Source organism: Saccopteryx bilineata, chromosome 1 (assembly GCF_036850765.1).
Source record: "Saccopteryx bilineata isolate mSacBil1 chromosome 1, mSacBil1_pri_phased_curated, whole genome shotgun sequence".
Classification (NCBI taxonomy): Eukaryota; Metazoa; Chordata; class Mammalia; order Chiroptera; family Emballonuridae; genus Saccopteryx; species Saccopteryx bilineata.
Window position 1 is genome coordinate 232328193 of NC_089490.1, and position 17130 is coordinate 232345322.

The window sequence follows — 17130 nt, forward strand, 5'->3', positions numbered from 1 at the left end:
CAACAGTGAGAGAGTCCGTGTTCCTGGAGCCTTTCTCCTAGTCTTTCCTTCCTCAATTAGTAGCCTGATAATCCAGCTATGGGGTTGCTGCTGCCTCTGCCTGGATAGTAAGAGGCTCAAAGAGCTGGCAACTCCCCACTCTATTTCTACTCAGCACAGGGCTCTGGGTAAGGCTCAGTCAGTCAAAGCTGCTAGCATAATCAGACGGGGCTTCTGCCCACTCAAAGACCTCTGGCTCTGCCTCTCTGTCCGGTAACACAAGCGGGCGCCCACTCCCGGGGCGTTTGGAGGAAACTCTCGCTCACTATCTGTGCGCGCAGACCAGGATATCAGGCCAGCAGTCTCATGCTCTGAGTGAAACCCCCAACTGCATGGAAAAGTTCGAGCATTGGAATTGGCTCTCGCTCCGTCCCCATGCGCGGTTTTTGCAAGGCGCTGGGGCGGCCCGAGATTCCGCTTTGGCCCACACAAAGGTCCCTCCCTGACTCTGCCCCTCTGTGCGATAACACGGGCGTGCATTGCCGAGGCACTTGGAGGAATCTCTAGCTCAGTATCTGCGCGCGCAGACCAGGATATCAGGCCAGCCGCATTTCCCTCTGAGTGAAACCCCCACCAGCACGGAAAAGTTCCACCATTGGAATTAGTTCTCGCTCCCTCCCGTGCGCGGCTTTCCCAGGGCGCTGGGGCTGCGCAGAGATTCTGCTTTTGGCCCACACAAAGGTCTCTGACTCTGCCTCTCTGTGGAACAACACGGGCGCCCACTCCCGGGGATTTGGAAGGAATCTCTCGCTCACTATCTGCGCGCACCGACCAGGGGATCGGGGAAAATGGCTGCCCCGCTTGTCTTTCTTTGTCTGGGTTTGGCGCGAGTATTAGCTTGTATTGCCCGGGTTGCCACAGGAACAGTTTTTCCTTGGCTTGGATCTCCGTGCCACAGCCTGGTTCGGCCGTTTGTGCCGCGGCCTGGATCTACTCACCCCCTTTGCCTGCCTCAATTTCTATATTCACAGTTGCCAGAGAAAGCTGCCCTGTTTAGGTTAGTGAGGAAGGCGGAGCATTTCTTACTTCCTATTTCCTTCGGGTTTTGGTTATATATTTAGCCAATTTTTCGCTCGACCATACCTTCGGGTGTATTGCGAAACATCTGGAGGCTCCAAGGATAGGTTTTTCTGTTTCTGGTTGAAGATCTTGTTGAGTTTTGGGGGTGATTTATCGGTATTGCTTCCTACACCGCCATTACTCTGACGTCATCTCCGGCCCTTGCTTTCAAATGATTAACAGTTTAATGTCCTACTGTGGCCTTCCCTCCTCCACCCCGATATCTCCATGAAAAGAAAAAAGAGACTTTCAAGAAGTTATAGAAGCCACTGCTCATCACGTTACATAGCATCTCCTCTTCAAGGTTCATTTTTGGAATTCCTTTTAGAATTGGCACTAGAGAAAGCTGTTTCTTGGCATATGCAGTGATGTTTTATGCATTCTGACCATGGGACGCACTTAATTAACTCCATTCCTTGCCCAGCATTAGGGTTAGCACCCTGTACTTTCCTGCTGAAAATTCACTGTGTAAAGAGTTAAATTTGAAAATAATAATAATAAAAAAGAAAATAATGAATATATATGTGAGGAAATTATACCCACTATAATAAGGTTTTTTAAAATTTCCTTTTATTAATTCTATCTTTTTATATACTTTGTTTTAAATTTTTTTTTGAAACAGCAAATTATTAAAGGTAGTGCATGCTTGTTAAAATATAGTATGTGAAATGCTTTGATCAAATGGTGGATATTTTGTATTTTAAAGTGAGTCTATGGATGATTGTCATTAATTATTATGATGGGTAAGTTATAGACTGATTTCAAAGCACAGACCACACCATGTATTTTATGTTAGACACTCTGGTATGCTTCCTAAATTCTACCAAATCAATCGCTATCATTGTTGCATGTTCATATATAAAATGACCCTACAGAAAAAATTCACATATATGGTTAACATTATAGACTAATTAAATTCTTGAAAAGTAATGTTACTTTTTCACACGTCATCTGGACACAGCCAGACAGAGCCAAATGGCTCTCATGTAGTTGGCCGAGACCAGAATATTCTGTTTTTTTTTAAATGAGGCTTATTGCAGTGTTACCTTTAGGGGATCGTACTTATCCCCCCTATTTATGCGGTATCCATGGAGCTCTACTCACGTCCTTGAAGTGGGGAATGGGGACGCCGCCGCATGAAAAAGTGGCCTGGCTGCTAGAGTTCATAAATTTTGTTTGGCTTTGGATGAGTTCAAAGAACCGCCATGTAAGAAAAGCCTAACAGAGGGAATTTATCTGATTATGGCAGTAATAATTACCCAGCTGTTTACTGCGGGTGGAGGAATAACTCATGTAGGCAATAGGCCGTGCTGCGGATGACATTCCGCATTTAGTAAATATGCAAACTGTTCACTTCTAATTAACCGAGCTAGAGGATGCCCTTATTAAATGTATAAACTAAAAGTGCCTTCCTGACAAGTGATGAATTGTTACATTGCACAAACACTTGCCACAGAATTACGGCAGTGAACTTGGGGCTTAACTTCATTAAGAGATCTTGTGGGATAGTGCAATGAGGATGGACAAGGTAACAAGGCTTAGCTGACAGCCGATGATGGGCCAGCACTTAATGTAACCGCACCTTTCCCTCTGTCTGGCCTAACTGCTCAGATGCATGATGGATACACTGGGAAGTTAATCTGTGCCTGAATAATACAAAGAAATGGAAGAACAAGACAGTCCACCAAGGGAGGCTCCATGATGCTTCACCTACCAAATCAATCTACAGAAGAGCCACTTGTTAGGACTCAAATACCACTCAGTCATAAAAACAAAAAATCTACCACTCTTTAACTGAAAATTTTCTGTAGAGTAAAAATAAATGGCCTCGTGGTTGTTGCGTAGCATGATAATATCTTCCAAAAAATGAATGAATGAGTTTTATTAAAGAAAACTAATATAAAACTAATATAATACAGTTTCACTTTAATTTGACTAAATGATGACTTAGAAATAGTTCATTATCTATATTTCATGCTTAGCCTTACTTTCAAGATAACTACTCATTCTTTTTCAAACATTGATATGGATATTTCACCTCAATTAAGGATCTTATGGAAATTACTACTCAGAGGGAAGTCCTAAACATAATAAAGCAAAAACTAAATTATTTTAGTGTGAATGATAGGGTAGGTAATGATCCTACCACACAGGTTTGTTATGAAAATGGAAGACAGTGCTGAGGAAAGGGCTCACCACAGTACTCGGTAAACAGTGAGTGCTCATTGCTGCACTGGAAAATTGTAATGTGCTCGGTGACAATACCTCTATCTGGCAAAGGGCCAATTCCTGGTGATTTCAGGGGAGCTCATGCTGAGGTATGTCAAAACTACATTTACTCTTTCACCTACATCACACGGCCTGAAAATATAAAGTGAACTGGCAATTTAGATAACAGAATAATAATGTTTGCTTAATTGTACACTAATTGTAGAGCATAAAACTATAAATAAAAGGAGCATTCTATATCTTAAGAGAATCAAACTTTGCCACTATTGAAAGTCAAACATGGTGTCTCCAAATTGCTGTAGTTCTTGTTCTTGAAAATGTTTGTATATAAGCAAAGGTATGAATGCACACACTAATTTGAAGACAGTGTCATACATTCTTTCATAGTACAGAAACTCAAGGCCAAACTCTTGGAAGCAGAGAGGAGAGTTGGGAAATTGTTTTTTAGATATTTCTTATGATATACATAATTTTAAGGGTCTCAGACAAAACCTTTAACAATGTATTTTCAATTGTTTGTTCTTTTTAGATCAAAGGATTTGATGAGTAAAGTAGTGGGGGAAAATAATTGAAAATAATATTACAACATAAATGTCTACTACTTGTTACATTTCCTTATGACCTAAATATATTACAGGCATAGATATGGTCACCTACATGTTGTGAGAATGAGGCATATTATAAGAGGAAAATAACTATTTTTGAAGTAATAGATAGAGCTTTGGCAAAAATGACTGAATAGTGTTGCCAAACTCTATTTTGCATAAATCTATGGAAGATACATCATTCTATGGATGAAATCCAGGTGCTGTCTTCATATGCATTCAAGGAAATAAAACTGAGAGCAAAGTAGTACATTTCATTATGCTCCATGATATTTTATTTTCTTCTTTGAGAGGCAAGTTCTTGCTACTGAATATGTTTCTCAAAACACATTTGAGTCTTACAGTACTTACGGCTTCGTATCTCACAGAATCATTTTATACATAAATTCATTTTAAATAAAATAATTTTACTGAAACTAAACTATTTTGCATAGAATCAAGGAATAATTTAATATAATGTCTAGTCAAGAGTACAAGATAGTTATTATATATTTATGAATTTTGAATTAAATAAAATTAACTCAATGAATTTTGAGTTAAATAAAATTATATCTCTATCTTATCAATAAATTTTTACCTTCCTGACCAGGCGGTGGCACAGTGGATAGAGCGTCAGACTGGGATGTGGAGGACCCAGGTTCTAGACCCCGAGGTTGCCAGCTTGAGCGCGGGCTCATCTGGCTTGAGCATAAAAAAATAAAGCTCATCAGCTTGGACCCAAGGTCGCTGGCTCGAGCAAGGGGTTACTCAGTCTACTGAAGGCCCGTGGTCAAGGCACATATGAGAGGGCAGTCAATGAACAACTAAGGTGTCGTAACGAAAAACTGATGATTGATGCTTCTCATCTCTCTCCATTCCTGTCTGTCTGTCCCTATCTATCCCTCTCTCTGACTCTCTCTCTGTCCCTGTAAAATAATAAAATAAAATAAATTTCTACATAAAATATCACTGGGTTTTAGAAATTATTTTTTTAATTTAATTTTTTTTAATTTATTTATTCATTTTAGAGGAGAGAGAGAGAGAGAAGGGGGGAGGAGCAGGAAGCATCAACTCCCATATGTGCCTTGACTGGGCAAGCCCAGGGTTTTGAACCGGCGACCTCAGAGTTTCAGGTCGAAGCTTGATCCACAGGTCAGGCTAGAAATTATTTCTAATTATGGTAATGATCAACAACCACTGAATAATTTTTCTAAAATTTTCACTAGCAGACAGACTAGTGATTGTACTACTCACCTAACTGCATCATTGGTCTCTGAAACAGTTCTCAGATATGACTTCAAATAAAAATAATTAGAGCAGTATTTTCTAATCCAATAGCCTCGCCATCGCCGCTGAATCTGTTCAAGTAAATAAAAAGATAAAATATGTTAGTGAACATTTTTAGTAAAAGCATTAGTAGTTCTTCAAAATAAGGGTTTTGACGATAATAACCCCAAATCACAGGCTTTTCCACTAATATAAAAATATATATAACAGTAAATGTAGGTCATAGTCATAGATTTATTATAATGCATTGCAATGACAAAAACTTACTTATAAACATCCTTTATTTTAAAACACATAATTATTTCACAAATACTAAATGTGAATTTAACTATTGAAAGATTAAACAGTTGCTTTATCAATTCCTACCTTTTCTACTTCCTAACCAAACAAGTTTACTTACTTTACATAACCAACTGACTGGAATATTGTATTTGGTTTCATTGAAATCACTTTTAAATGGGCTTTTTAAATGCATATAAATTTTTAAACAAAATGTCTTGTTTCTGCATCATGCCATGATTTTACTTTTTTAACAATAACAATAGCTAACATTGAGTTCTTATTATGTGAGAGGCACTATACTAAAGGTCTGCTTGCATCTATGCATTTAATCTTTAGAACAAACACTCCTATGAGATAAATACCCTTATAATTTTATTTACAGATGAGAAAAGTGCTAAAAGGAGAAATTGTGTATTTTCCTTATAATGTTACAGTTATTAGTGATGGGCCCAAAAAATAAACTAGGACTTCAGAGAGCTTGTTCTCTACACCACTGCAAAATAGAATGAGGCACAGAGTGCACTGAAGTTTCCAGTGGATGAACATTTCTGTTGAAAGCATCTGGTTTTTTAAGATGAGAGAAGTGTTGGGAGTCCAACAGAATGTAGTTAAGTGTGCTAGCAGATGCTTATTAGTCATGAGAATCAATAATTTCTTTAAGCTCAATCTTTGTTAATACAACCTCTATTAGAAAAACTCAAAACAAAAATAATACTATCTGGATCTTAATTTTATGGAAAACAAATAAAAAATATTTCAACCTCTTTAAAGGTGAAGAAAACAAAGCAAAAATTGAAAATAAATGTTAACGTAGTCTTACACGAAGATTCAACTTCATTCCCTAAAATTTTCCAGCAGTTTACATATATTTATGAATTATTCTCATTAATGTGTGATTCTCTTATTGAATATGAACTCCTTCCAATGTTTTTGACAGTTAGCAAGGCTAGGGACAAACATCTTCTCTAAACATTATTTTTAAAATAATATAAAAGGGTAATTAATATAGAGATCATACCTTAGTCCATTGGCTTTTAGTCCCAAAACCTAAGCTTTTTTTTTTTTACACTAGATATGTTTAAAATTTTTATAATGTGAATGCTAGATCTATAAGAATAAACAGGAAAAATGTTTTGTTTGAATTCTGATCCTCTATTTTTATTTTAAAATCTGGTCATTTAAAAGACATTTTATATTATGAGATATTGAATGGGAAGATTTTTAAAGAAATGTTTTAGTATGAGGAAAAATAATTGAAGATATGTAGAACAGCTTGTAAGAACAATTAAATCAGAGGTAATAATTCTAGAAAGTAAAATTACGTAGAACAGCAAGCTAATTTAACAACATTGTAGATGTTTTTCCTGATATTTTAAAAATAATCTTATTATAGAAGTTAATTACTAAATATAGAAAAATTAAGTTTTTAAATTATATACTCAATTTAGAAACAATCTCCCTCTAATTTAACCAAAAGCATATTTTGACTAACAAAGAAAGAGAGGAATTAATACAAACCGCTTTCCTAATGAAAAATAATAATCAATTGGAGTATGTATATATATATGTAAATCATAAATGCAAATACATAAATATTTTCCTGATTTACCTAATTTAATCACTATGCTATCATTGTGAGCTGCATATTATTATTAGCCTCATTCAACAGAAGAGGAGATTGATACTTCGAGAGGTTAAATAGTTGTCTAAGGTTATATAGTTTGTTGGATGACTTCAAATATTTCCTATGCTTTCCCTGCATGTAGAGTAACAATTGTATTAAAGAAGAGAACATTTATAAATAAAAATACTGACAGAAAATCCAAAACCAGAAATAGAAGAGACTCAGGAAGCATGGGAAAAATTTTAGGATATCAAAATAGTGTCAAGGTAGGGACTATCTACCACACAAAAATAACATTAAATTCTAAACAAGGCCTTGTACCAGAACATGAGTGCTGGAATATGAGGAAGAAAAGAAAAAAGATGATGACTTATGATTGGATTACACCATATTAGAGAAGAAAGAAAAGTCAAAAACTGAAATTGGCTGAAACATTCTGTGCAAACAGGGAAGGTAGTGACAGAAGCCAATGACATGGGCTCTTTCCCACTCCAAACCGACCAACTCTGGAAAGAGCACCAGCCACGCCCCCCCCCCCAAGCCTACATGGATGTGCCTTCGGGGAACCTCCTTATACCCTCACTGCTTAGATATCTACCCAAAGGCAGGTTAAAATTCCTGTCCAAGACAAACCCTTTTATTCACAGTTGGGTTTTAAAGCACATAATAAGTAGAGGATGGTTAATAAATTAAAACTCATCCACATTAAAGTATAATCAGTCAATCTTTATGAGGCTTTGTCAGGGGTAAGTGAGCAAATATAGCTGGAGAACCTGAGCATTAGTGTGGGTGAGGGCACAGCCATCAGGGATGGGAAGATGGGAAGGATCTAAAATCTCCTGAGCTCCTGCAATGTGCTGGGTGTATGCTCACTGTTTGGTTACCTCAGGAGAACCTTGTGAATGAGGTATATGACCTCTGTGTTCAAGATAAAGGGACTGTGGGGAAGTAACTTGGTGCAGATTACTTAACCAGTAAAAAGTAACTGGCAGACAGAGTCTGGATAGAGATCTAGCTCTCTATTACTGTGAAACAGGTGTCTTGATTTTTGCTTAAATTTTCTCGTGATATCTAGTACTAGTAAATAGACTTATCATTGTTGGTTTGTTTGTTTGTTTTTTTATAGGACTTTGAAGAGGCACACTGATTTTTGATAACCATTTCTTCTTAATTTTAAGGTAAACAGAATTTAACAACTTGGTATTCATGTCCTTCAAAGTAATTGCCAACTTTCAGGTGTGATTGGTATAAAACAATTATTGTCATTGATCAGCTCTGAATAGATAATTTTAAACAAAGTCATTGTGTGCTCAGCAGATTACAGCTTATTAGCAGGCAACTTCCAAATGACCTTGTAAGCTAGTCAAATCAATGATGCATATTCCTCATTAAGTAACATCAAAATGTAAGTGGTCTTATAAATAATGTTTATTTTAAGCACTAAACCAAATGGCAAAACCTTGACATATCAAAAGTCATCTGCTCACAGAAAAGATCTTCCCTTCATGGTGTTTACTTTCACCCCTCAGATTTCCTAGTAACCTTAATGTCATTAAAAGAGAGAAAAATAAGGTCTTCTCACCCAAAACTAAAATGAAGACACGGACAACAAATTCACTAATAACTTGTCTAGTATTGATGTTCTAAAAGTATATGAGAACATACAAGTAGAGCTCTTATTCACAGTTATAATCCTTTTTTAACTAGGGTGCTCAAAACCCCTGAAGACTGTGCAATGAATAGAGGAAAGTAGGTTTACTAGATTTTCAAAGAGAAGGTGTTTAAAAAACAGTAACATCCAAGTATTCTTTCTAGGTGTCACCGAATTATCGTGGAGAACTCTAAGCCCAGTGTTTGGTCTCCTCAGGTGATACTCAATGCTCTTTAGCAACAGAAATGGAGGACCAGCTCTCTGCCAGGCTATAAAAAGAAAACACAATTGTCCCTCTAGACGGGACAGGTAGAGAAGTGAGTTGAGCAGCTGAATCAGCTCATGACACGTGGATAAGATACTGAAAGCTGTTCAAACAGAAAGATCTGGGGGGAAACAAGAGTCAGGGGCCAAATTTAAACAAGTCCCACAGTGAAGCGGTCAAGATGCTGGAGGAAAGACAGAACACTAATCTGGAGCAAAGTCAAATTAAAGACCAAAAAGGCAATAAAGTGTTACACAGAGCAGTGGGAGAAACAGGGCCCCAGGAGACAAGATAAAAATTAACTGAGCCGTTTATTGCTGTATTAATTGTCAGCCCCTAGTCTAGTAGCAAGTCATGAATAGGGATTTTGTAAGGCACACGGTGGGTCCCATCAGCAGCTTAGATCACAGCAATGCTCCTTCAAACCTGTCTGTGTTATGAGGCTGACAAGACGCCAATGCTCATGAGGTCTTCCATCCACGTGGGAACTGCTGGGGACACATATCTCTTTAACTTCCTACTGTAAGCCAAGAATTGTAGGGACAAAGACTATGAAGGTAGGATTCAGGCCCAAAGGGGCGTATAGTGCGTGTGGGGTGGGTATAGGCACATAAATTAGTCAGGACCATAGAGTGTTACAGGTTCTCTAATAGAAGTATGTTGGTAGTAAGTAGGGACATAATGAGAGAGTAATCAATTCAACATGGGTGGGTCATAAAGTCTTCAGTAAAATGGTGCGCCTTTAGAAACTAAAATAGCAAATCAGAATATGAATATCTATTACAACATTAAAAATATCACAAAATGTAACATTTCATTATTAAAAAAGGCGTCTGTTTAGAAATGGATAGACTAAAAATAAAAATTTAAATTTTTTATCTTTTTAGAAGCATTCCTCCAGCCTCCTGGAAAACTGAAAATAATTTATTTGTCAGGCTAGGAGTCAATTATCAATATATAATCTGCTATTGGCTCAGTATATGAAAAAAATTGAAAGTATTTTTCTTTTTAATGCACATGAAATTCCTATTTATGATCTGGGAAAATGTGTATTTGTTTGAACTTTATTGGCTATCTAGATTTCTGGTAGTTATGTAAACATTATTGCAGACACATCTGACAAGAGTAAGCAAGAAAGAAAGCATCCAACAGTGTTTTAGGCTCAGAGGTTAAGTCTTTGAATCTCCTAAATTGCCCGACATCCACATTCTGGAAACAAACAAAAAAAACCCCAAATTGTTTCCCCTATTTCTATATCACTGAGACAGGTAAACAGCACACTGCAGCTGGAGTGTCTCCCTTTGGCTCAGGACGTACTGTTTCCTCTTGATTGTTTTCCCCTTAAACTACAGAACAGAGAGGTGGACAGAGAGCCACTTGGGACTGTCCGGCTAGGGTCCAGCACACTCACACCCCTGGAGGAAAGTACTCTTCCCGAAGCAGGATAAATAACCAAAAAAAAAAAAAGTTAATTCACTTGCCATAGCTCAACACAGGACTTTCAGAAGGTACCTTACTATATTTTTTCACCCCAAATAAAATCCATTATTAGCAGAAGAACTAATAGATTAATGAAAGAAAATATAATAAGGCAATGTAGGTTTTAAGGACATTATGAAATTAGCCTAAGTAACTTCTTCACTTAAAATAGCATCACAATTAAGCTACTATCATATTGTCTGAGAAAAAAAAAAGTATTTTTGCTGTTCCCCAAAACTGCAGAAACCAAGCCAACCTCATAATCACTAAATTTGGCTTTCCAGCAGGAAAATAACACATAAAAACGAATATAGAAATGATAGAAATAAAACTTCTAAGCTGGAAACTGACTTTATTACTGTTAAATCATATGAATAATTTCTAATTGATTTGCTATTGGACAGGAATCTTATAGTCCAGTACCCTGCTCATCTATTTATCACAATATTCTTTATGACATATGGAAAGTAATACATTGCTTCATTAATATTTACAGTCTTTCTCCAGTAATGGCTCAGAGATATTTAACATTCTAAAACATAAGCGTTGGTAATTACACATTTTACATTTTACTCTAATTTTTAATACTGCCAAGATTATTTAGTATTGCTAACTTTTAAACTATGTACTCTTTTCTCTCCTTACCATTAGCATATCAATCAAATTTGCATTATTCTGGTTTGCTCATTTTATTAAAAACGAATTCAAGGCACAATTGACTTTTCATTTGTTTAACAAGTGAAGAAATATTTACCCTGACAGCCATTGCATTGTAGATATTCATCTTCATAGTATAATATGCTAACTGTGAATCGAGAAAAAAAAAGATGGCATATATTTCAGTTACACAAAGACAGTGCAGCCTATTTTTACATTTAAAAGATAAGAATCTTTATACATAATACATAATAAGAGCTCTAGGCTTAGAAAAATGAAATCAAACTTTGTATTGAAGAGATAGGCTTCCTAATACATAATGCAGGCTTAACCAGAAAAATCTATGGTAGTCAAACTAGGAGCTAATGGAGATATATGATCATAAAATGCTCTCCGCTGAGTTTGATAATCAATGGTGCTCTACTGAGAATAGAATAACAAAGCAGAAATATTCACAAGTGCTGGTGACACATAGTATTGTATGATTTATTCACTGGGGTTCTTTTAGCCAAAACTCACAGAAACATAAAAGGAATTCATATTTCAAGACGTCTGGTTTAATGAAAAATTCAAAGAAATGCTGTCTTCAGTCGAAATCATTCAAGGATATGGAGGCAGCGATGGAGCAAAATTGTGCCTTCCAACCATCTGTACAAAATATTATGTACTTAGCTGCCTCCTGAGTAATCCTCAGGAATTTTGTTTCATTTAACATTCATTTTAACACCATAAAATCATAAATACAATGATACCATGTTACAGCGAATCCCCTGATATAGTGAAGACTTCCTGAAGTCTTGGTTTCTTTCTAATAGAGACACATTTGTCTGTTAATATACATGTCTCCATTAGAACAAATCATCATTGGGCAATACAGATTATGACAATGAAAATATTGTTTTAAATAAAGCTTTTACACCTATTCCATCTTTTGATTAAAAATGTGAAATGAACAAAATTCATGACATGGCAATAAACAGCAAAGAAATGAAAAACATTTTTTTTCAACAATACAACTTTATGCATTTTTATTTAATCAAAATTCATTGGACTAATATAACTTGAGCCCAGGTAGTAGGTGTTCTGTTTAAGGCAAAATAAAAAATAAGTGCCTTAACCTTTTACAGAAGGGTTTTCTTTCCCTCAACCAACAGGGATTTATATAAAAGAATTTCACTGTAATTAGTATTGTTTGAATTGCTTAGTCTGATCCAAAGCAAATTGTCTGTGCAGAGCAGCAGGGCTGGATTATTTATCAACAGTCTGTGCAATTAAGAAACAGTTGGCTGCAATATGTTATTTACAAATGAACACAATGCTGTTACTTCATTTTAAATTTTCTTTCTTTGTGATAGCAATCAAGGCATAAAGCTTGGTGTTGGAGGTGAATTCAAACTATTAACTTTAAAATCATGTTTCTTCAAGTCACATCGAGGCAGGTATAACCATGAAATATTTTCATACAAAAAAAAACCATATTGGCAATTATATATTTGAAGAAAAATCTGTGTTCGGAAGAAGATAGTTCTTATTTTTATCCTATTGCTGTTCAGTTTGCACCAGGGGACATGTGAGCTTTCAAGCCACAGACCTGGGTCAGTTCCCGATGCTGCTTTGAGCAGCTGGGTGGCTTTGAACAGGTTATTGAAGGTCTCCCAGTCTTGATTTTCATCCATACACAATGGGACACAACATACTTCCTAGAGTTGTTGTGAACACTCAACATGAGATGAAGGTGCTTGGGTCATAGTGATGGTCGCTATGAGAGGAATGATCAACAGTGTTGTTAAAAGTATGACACTGAACTCTAAATAAAATCCAACATGTCTAAGAGGCAGAATTTTATTCCAAATGAAGAGGAAAAAGAGATACATCCTTTAGTGTAAGAATTCCGAATTTTATAAGTTAAAAGGTGGAAGAACACTTTGATTCCAATGTATTGGTCTCTTGTGAACCAGTAACAGATGTTACATTTGCTCTCAATTCTCTACCCTAGGTGCTTTTGAAAGCACACACACACACACACACACACACACATATATATATATATATATATATATGTATGTACATGAAAGGCTTTTTTGAGTGCTATATTCATATAACTTGACCAGATCAATTGGCTTTATTGGCTAGATTGGGCAATACAGAGGAAATATTTGTATCAGAGCAATGACAATGGCATCTTTAGATTCTATGCACACACTGGTGACAGATCCAACAAGCCTGAGCCTTTGTCATTTTCCACATGAGTGTCATGCTCATTTCAAAATTTTGAGTAGAATCATTAAAATGATTTATTATCAAATAATCATGAGTATTCTGGGCATATGCTTTGCCTTGTTTGCTGGTAACTGATACCAATCTGGTCATTATCAACAGCTGATCTTTAATATAACCTTTATTTTTTTCAGACATAAAAAATTTAAAAGTCCATTACATTATTTCTTGCAGTTACTATTAATATAATCGTTAGAAGTGGGTGAATCAAATACAAGTTCATTTCATAATTATAATGAAAGTATGTTAATAAAGGTTTGAATTAATATTAGTAAGTCGGGGTCTTAAGTTATTCAGACTTTGGTGTTTATTTAAAAGGCAAGACCCTAAAGGGAAAAAATATATTATGCTTCAGTTTTATGCTCTGACACTAAAGAGTGATGAATGTTGCCTTATTAACTTATAACTGATTTGGAAGCCCTATAAAGAAATTTATAAAAGGAGTTGGGCATTTTCTCATCTATAGAAGAAATATTTACTAATCAAATAATAATCTAGCCAATAAATAAAAATATCTATAGAACAGTATTTTATATATTTTTACTAACCATAAAAAACCCCCAAAAACCATTGCTGGTATTTATCATGACAACATATAATAGAATTTGATAGTAGATGGCATCCTTTGTCCCATTTAAAGTTAATAAAATTTCTTTCCACTATTACTCTTTCAAATACTAATCAAATAAAAAAGAACTTTGTAAGAAACAGTAAAATGGTAAGCAGAATATAAATAATGTGAGCCTTGAATTTCAGCAATAAAGTAAATTATTTTTACAACTTGAAAACTAATCTTTTAAAGTAACAATTCTTTATAAATTAAATGGTTCTACCATAAGGTTATTAATACACTTTATCAAAAAATGTTAATTAAATTCTATAAAAGTGGTTGCCATACATGCATTATTCACTGAATAATCTCAATTAAAAAACATAACATTGAGCAGTTTTAGACTATGTTTATATATGTTTATTTCATTATGATGCATATAAAATTAGTCATGTATATTAGGATCTTGTTTATACTTTGCTGCTCTGAGTGTGGTGATAAAAAAATACAATGTATTCAATATTAAACCTAATGCAAAATATGTAACAATAAAATATAAAAAAGAAGAGGAAATTTAAAAGGATAAAATATAAGCTAGTTAGTTCAGTTGGGTACAGTATCTTCCCAATATGCCAAGGGTGTGGCTTCAATCCCTAGTCAGGGAACATACAAGAGTCAACTAATGAATGTATAAATAAGTGGAACAACAAATTAATACGTATTTCTCTCTCTCCCCCCTCCCCTTTCTTTTCTAAATTGATAAAAATAAGTAAATAAAAGGATAAGATGTACTTAGCCATCCTGTACATGGTATATTGCTAGATTCACTCAGGTAACATTCAAAGAACTAGTTCTCCAAAAAAGGCAGAGAAAAGAGAATTTCAACATGTTTCTCTGGTACTGTAGCCCATAGGAGTATTTTCATTTTGTCATTCATGAAATAAAGCAGGGAGTGGCAGGGACAGGCTGCATAGAGCATTATACAGTTGAGAACAAGAAAGTTCTGGAAACAGTAGGACCATGTGTGTCCCATAGACAGAGCAGGTAGCAGTACAATGCCAGCAAGAGTTGACAAATACAGAGGAAGACAAGATGGCGCTGGAGTAGGCGGACGTACCAACATCCACCTCCCAGAACCAAAGTGGATTACAAACTAATTTTAAGAACTATCATCTGGAAAAACCAACTTTGGACTAAACTAAGAGGACTCTTCAACCAAGGAACACTGAAGAAGCCACACAGAGACTGGTGGGAAAAGCAGAAAAGCGGAGAGGGCTGCCCAGCTCTCCAGAGCAAACAGCAGCTGGGAGAGACTCACGTGGCAGGAAGTGAGTTTAGCAGAGAGGGGAGGGTCCTGAGTCCCAGGAACATAGCCCGAGCCTGCAGCCCCAGAGCCTAGAAGAGGTGTATGGACAGTATTTAGCTGGAAACAAGTCAGGATACTGTTTGTGAGAAAGAGACTGATTTGCCCTGGCCGGTTGGCTCAGCGGTAGAGCGTCGGCCTAGCGTGTGGAGGACCTGGGTTCGATTCCCGGCCAGGGCACACAGGAGAAGCACCCATTTGCTTCTCCACCCCTCCGCCGTGCTTTCCCTCTCTGTCTCTCTCTTCCCCTCCCGCAGCCAAGGCTCCATTGGAGCAAAGATGGCCCGGGCGCTGGGGATGGCTCTGTGGCCTCTGCCCCAGGCGCTAGAGTGGCTCTGGTCATAACATGGCGATGCCCAGGATGGGCAGAGCATCGCCCCCTGGTGGGCAGAGCATCGCCCCTGGTGGGCGTGCCGGGTGGATCCTGGTCGGGCACATGTGGGAGTCTGTCTGACTGTCTCTCCCTGTTTCCAGCTTCGGAAAAATGAAAAAAAAAAAAAAAAAAAAAAAAGAAAGAGACTGATTTCTCAGACCCAGGATTCTTCTTAAAGGGACCGCACAGAACACCTCTCTCACAACCACTCACTGGGGTTCCAGGGGACGAGGAGAGAGGAGAGTACAAGAGTAGCAGGAAGAGAGTGTAATCTAGGAGGCACAGGGAGAAACATTTTGGGAGACAGCCACCCTAACCCCTGGGACAAGTCATTCCCCAAATACGAAGTGAATATTTCCCCTGGAAACAGTAATACCAGCAAAGGGAAGCAGGACACCAGCCAAACAAGCTCTCCTGCGGCACTCAGACCTGAGTCACTCAGAAGGAGGGAGCTTTCGGGACTACAGTAGTAAGTGTTAGGGTCTGAGCTGCAGTGCCCCCACCCACACGGCTGAGGGCTCGCCAGAGGGTGGGTGGCGGCGGGACGTGGAAGCGTGGTTCTGTTGGCAAGGGCGGAAGCCAGCTGGCCACCACTGAAGCCCAGGTGTGAGCTTGGTCTTGCCCAGCTGGGGAGGAGGGGTGTGCAAAAGCAGTTAAGCCCAGCAGCCGGCAGCCTATAATCCAGCCTGTGGGGGGTAAGGGCAGGAACCCTGGAATGGGTGGAGACCTGCCCTTGAGCAAGGGTGCAGGAGCACAGCCTTGCCCTGCCCACGGAACCGAGGCTTGTGGCTTGACTTGAGAGCTGGCTCCTCCCGCAGGAGTGGAGCAAAAAACCCAGAACAGGCAGAGTCCCGCTACTGAGCATGAGCATGCAGTCCCACCGGGCCTGTGGAGCCAAGGCTTGCAGCTGTCCCACGAGTGGGCTCCTCCTGCAAGGGCAGGGCAAAAGCCCAGAAACAGGCAGAGATCCACAGCTGAGCAAAGGTGCTCGGCACTGCCCTCAGGGCCGAGCATAATGTCACCCACAGGAGCAGACCAAAGGCCAAGGCCACCAAGGCTTGTACACCCAAGCACCTGACCACAGCCACTCCCGTGAAGGAGCGGTGGAAACCACAGCAACAGCCCCAGTGGGCAGGCACCAGCAATGCCCATACCCAAACGCCTTAGGCAGCAACAGCAGAGGGGGTGGCGGGCCTGCAGACAGACCATACCTAGGGAACAGAGGCCACACTCAGTAGACTCCAGGAGCTGAAACCTTCCTTTACACAGAGAAAATGAGAAGGCAGAGAAACGCAACACAAATGAATCAAGAGACATCCCCAGAAAAGGATTTGAATGAGCCAAATATAACCAAATTACCAGATGCAGAGTTTAAAATAACAATTGTTAGGATGCTCAAAGATATTAGAAC

General features: G+C 37.9%; 1 protein-coding gene across 1 annotated transcript in view; it reads right to left on the bottom strand.

Moving 5' to 3' along the window:
• Nucleotides 1-17130, bottom strand: part of SPATA17 (spermatogenesis associated 17) — a 106339-nt gene that overhangs the window by 72240 nt on the left and 16969 nt on the right. Inside the window, exons 4-5 of the mRNA XM_066253512.1 lie at nt 11254-11304; nt 5166-5269 (exon numbers count right to left, since the gene is read on the bottom strand). Coding sequence (XP_066109609.1) covers nt 5166-5269; nt 11254-11304 — 155 coding nt within the window. The remainder of the gene's footprint in view (nt 1-5165; nt 5270-11253; nt 11305-17130) is intronic.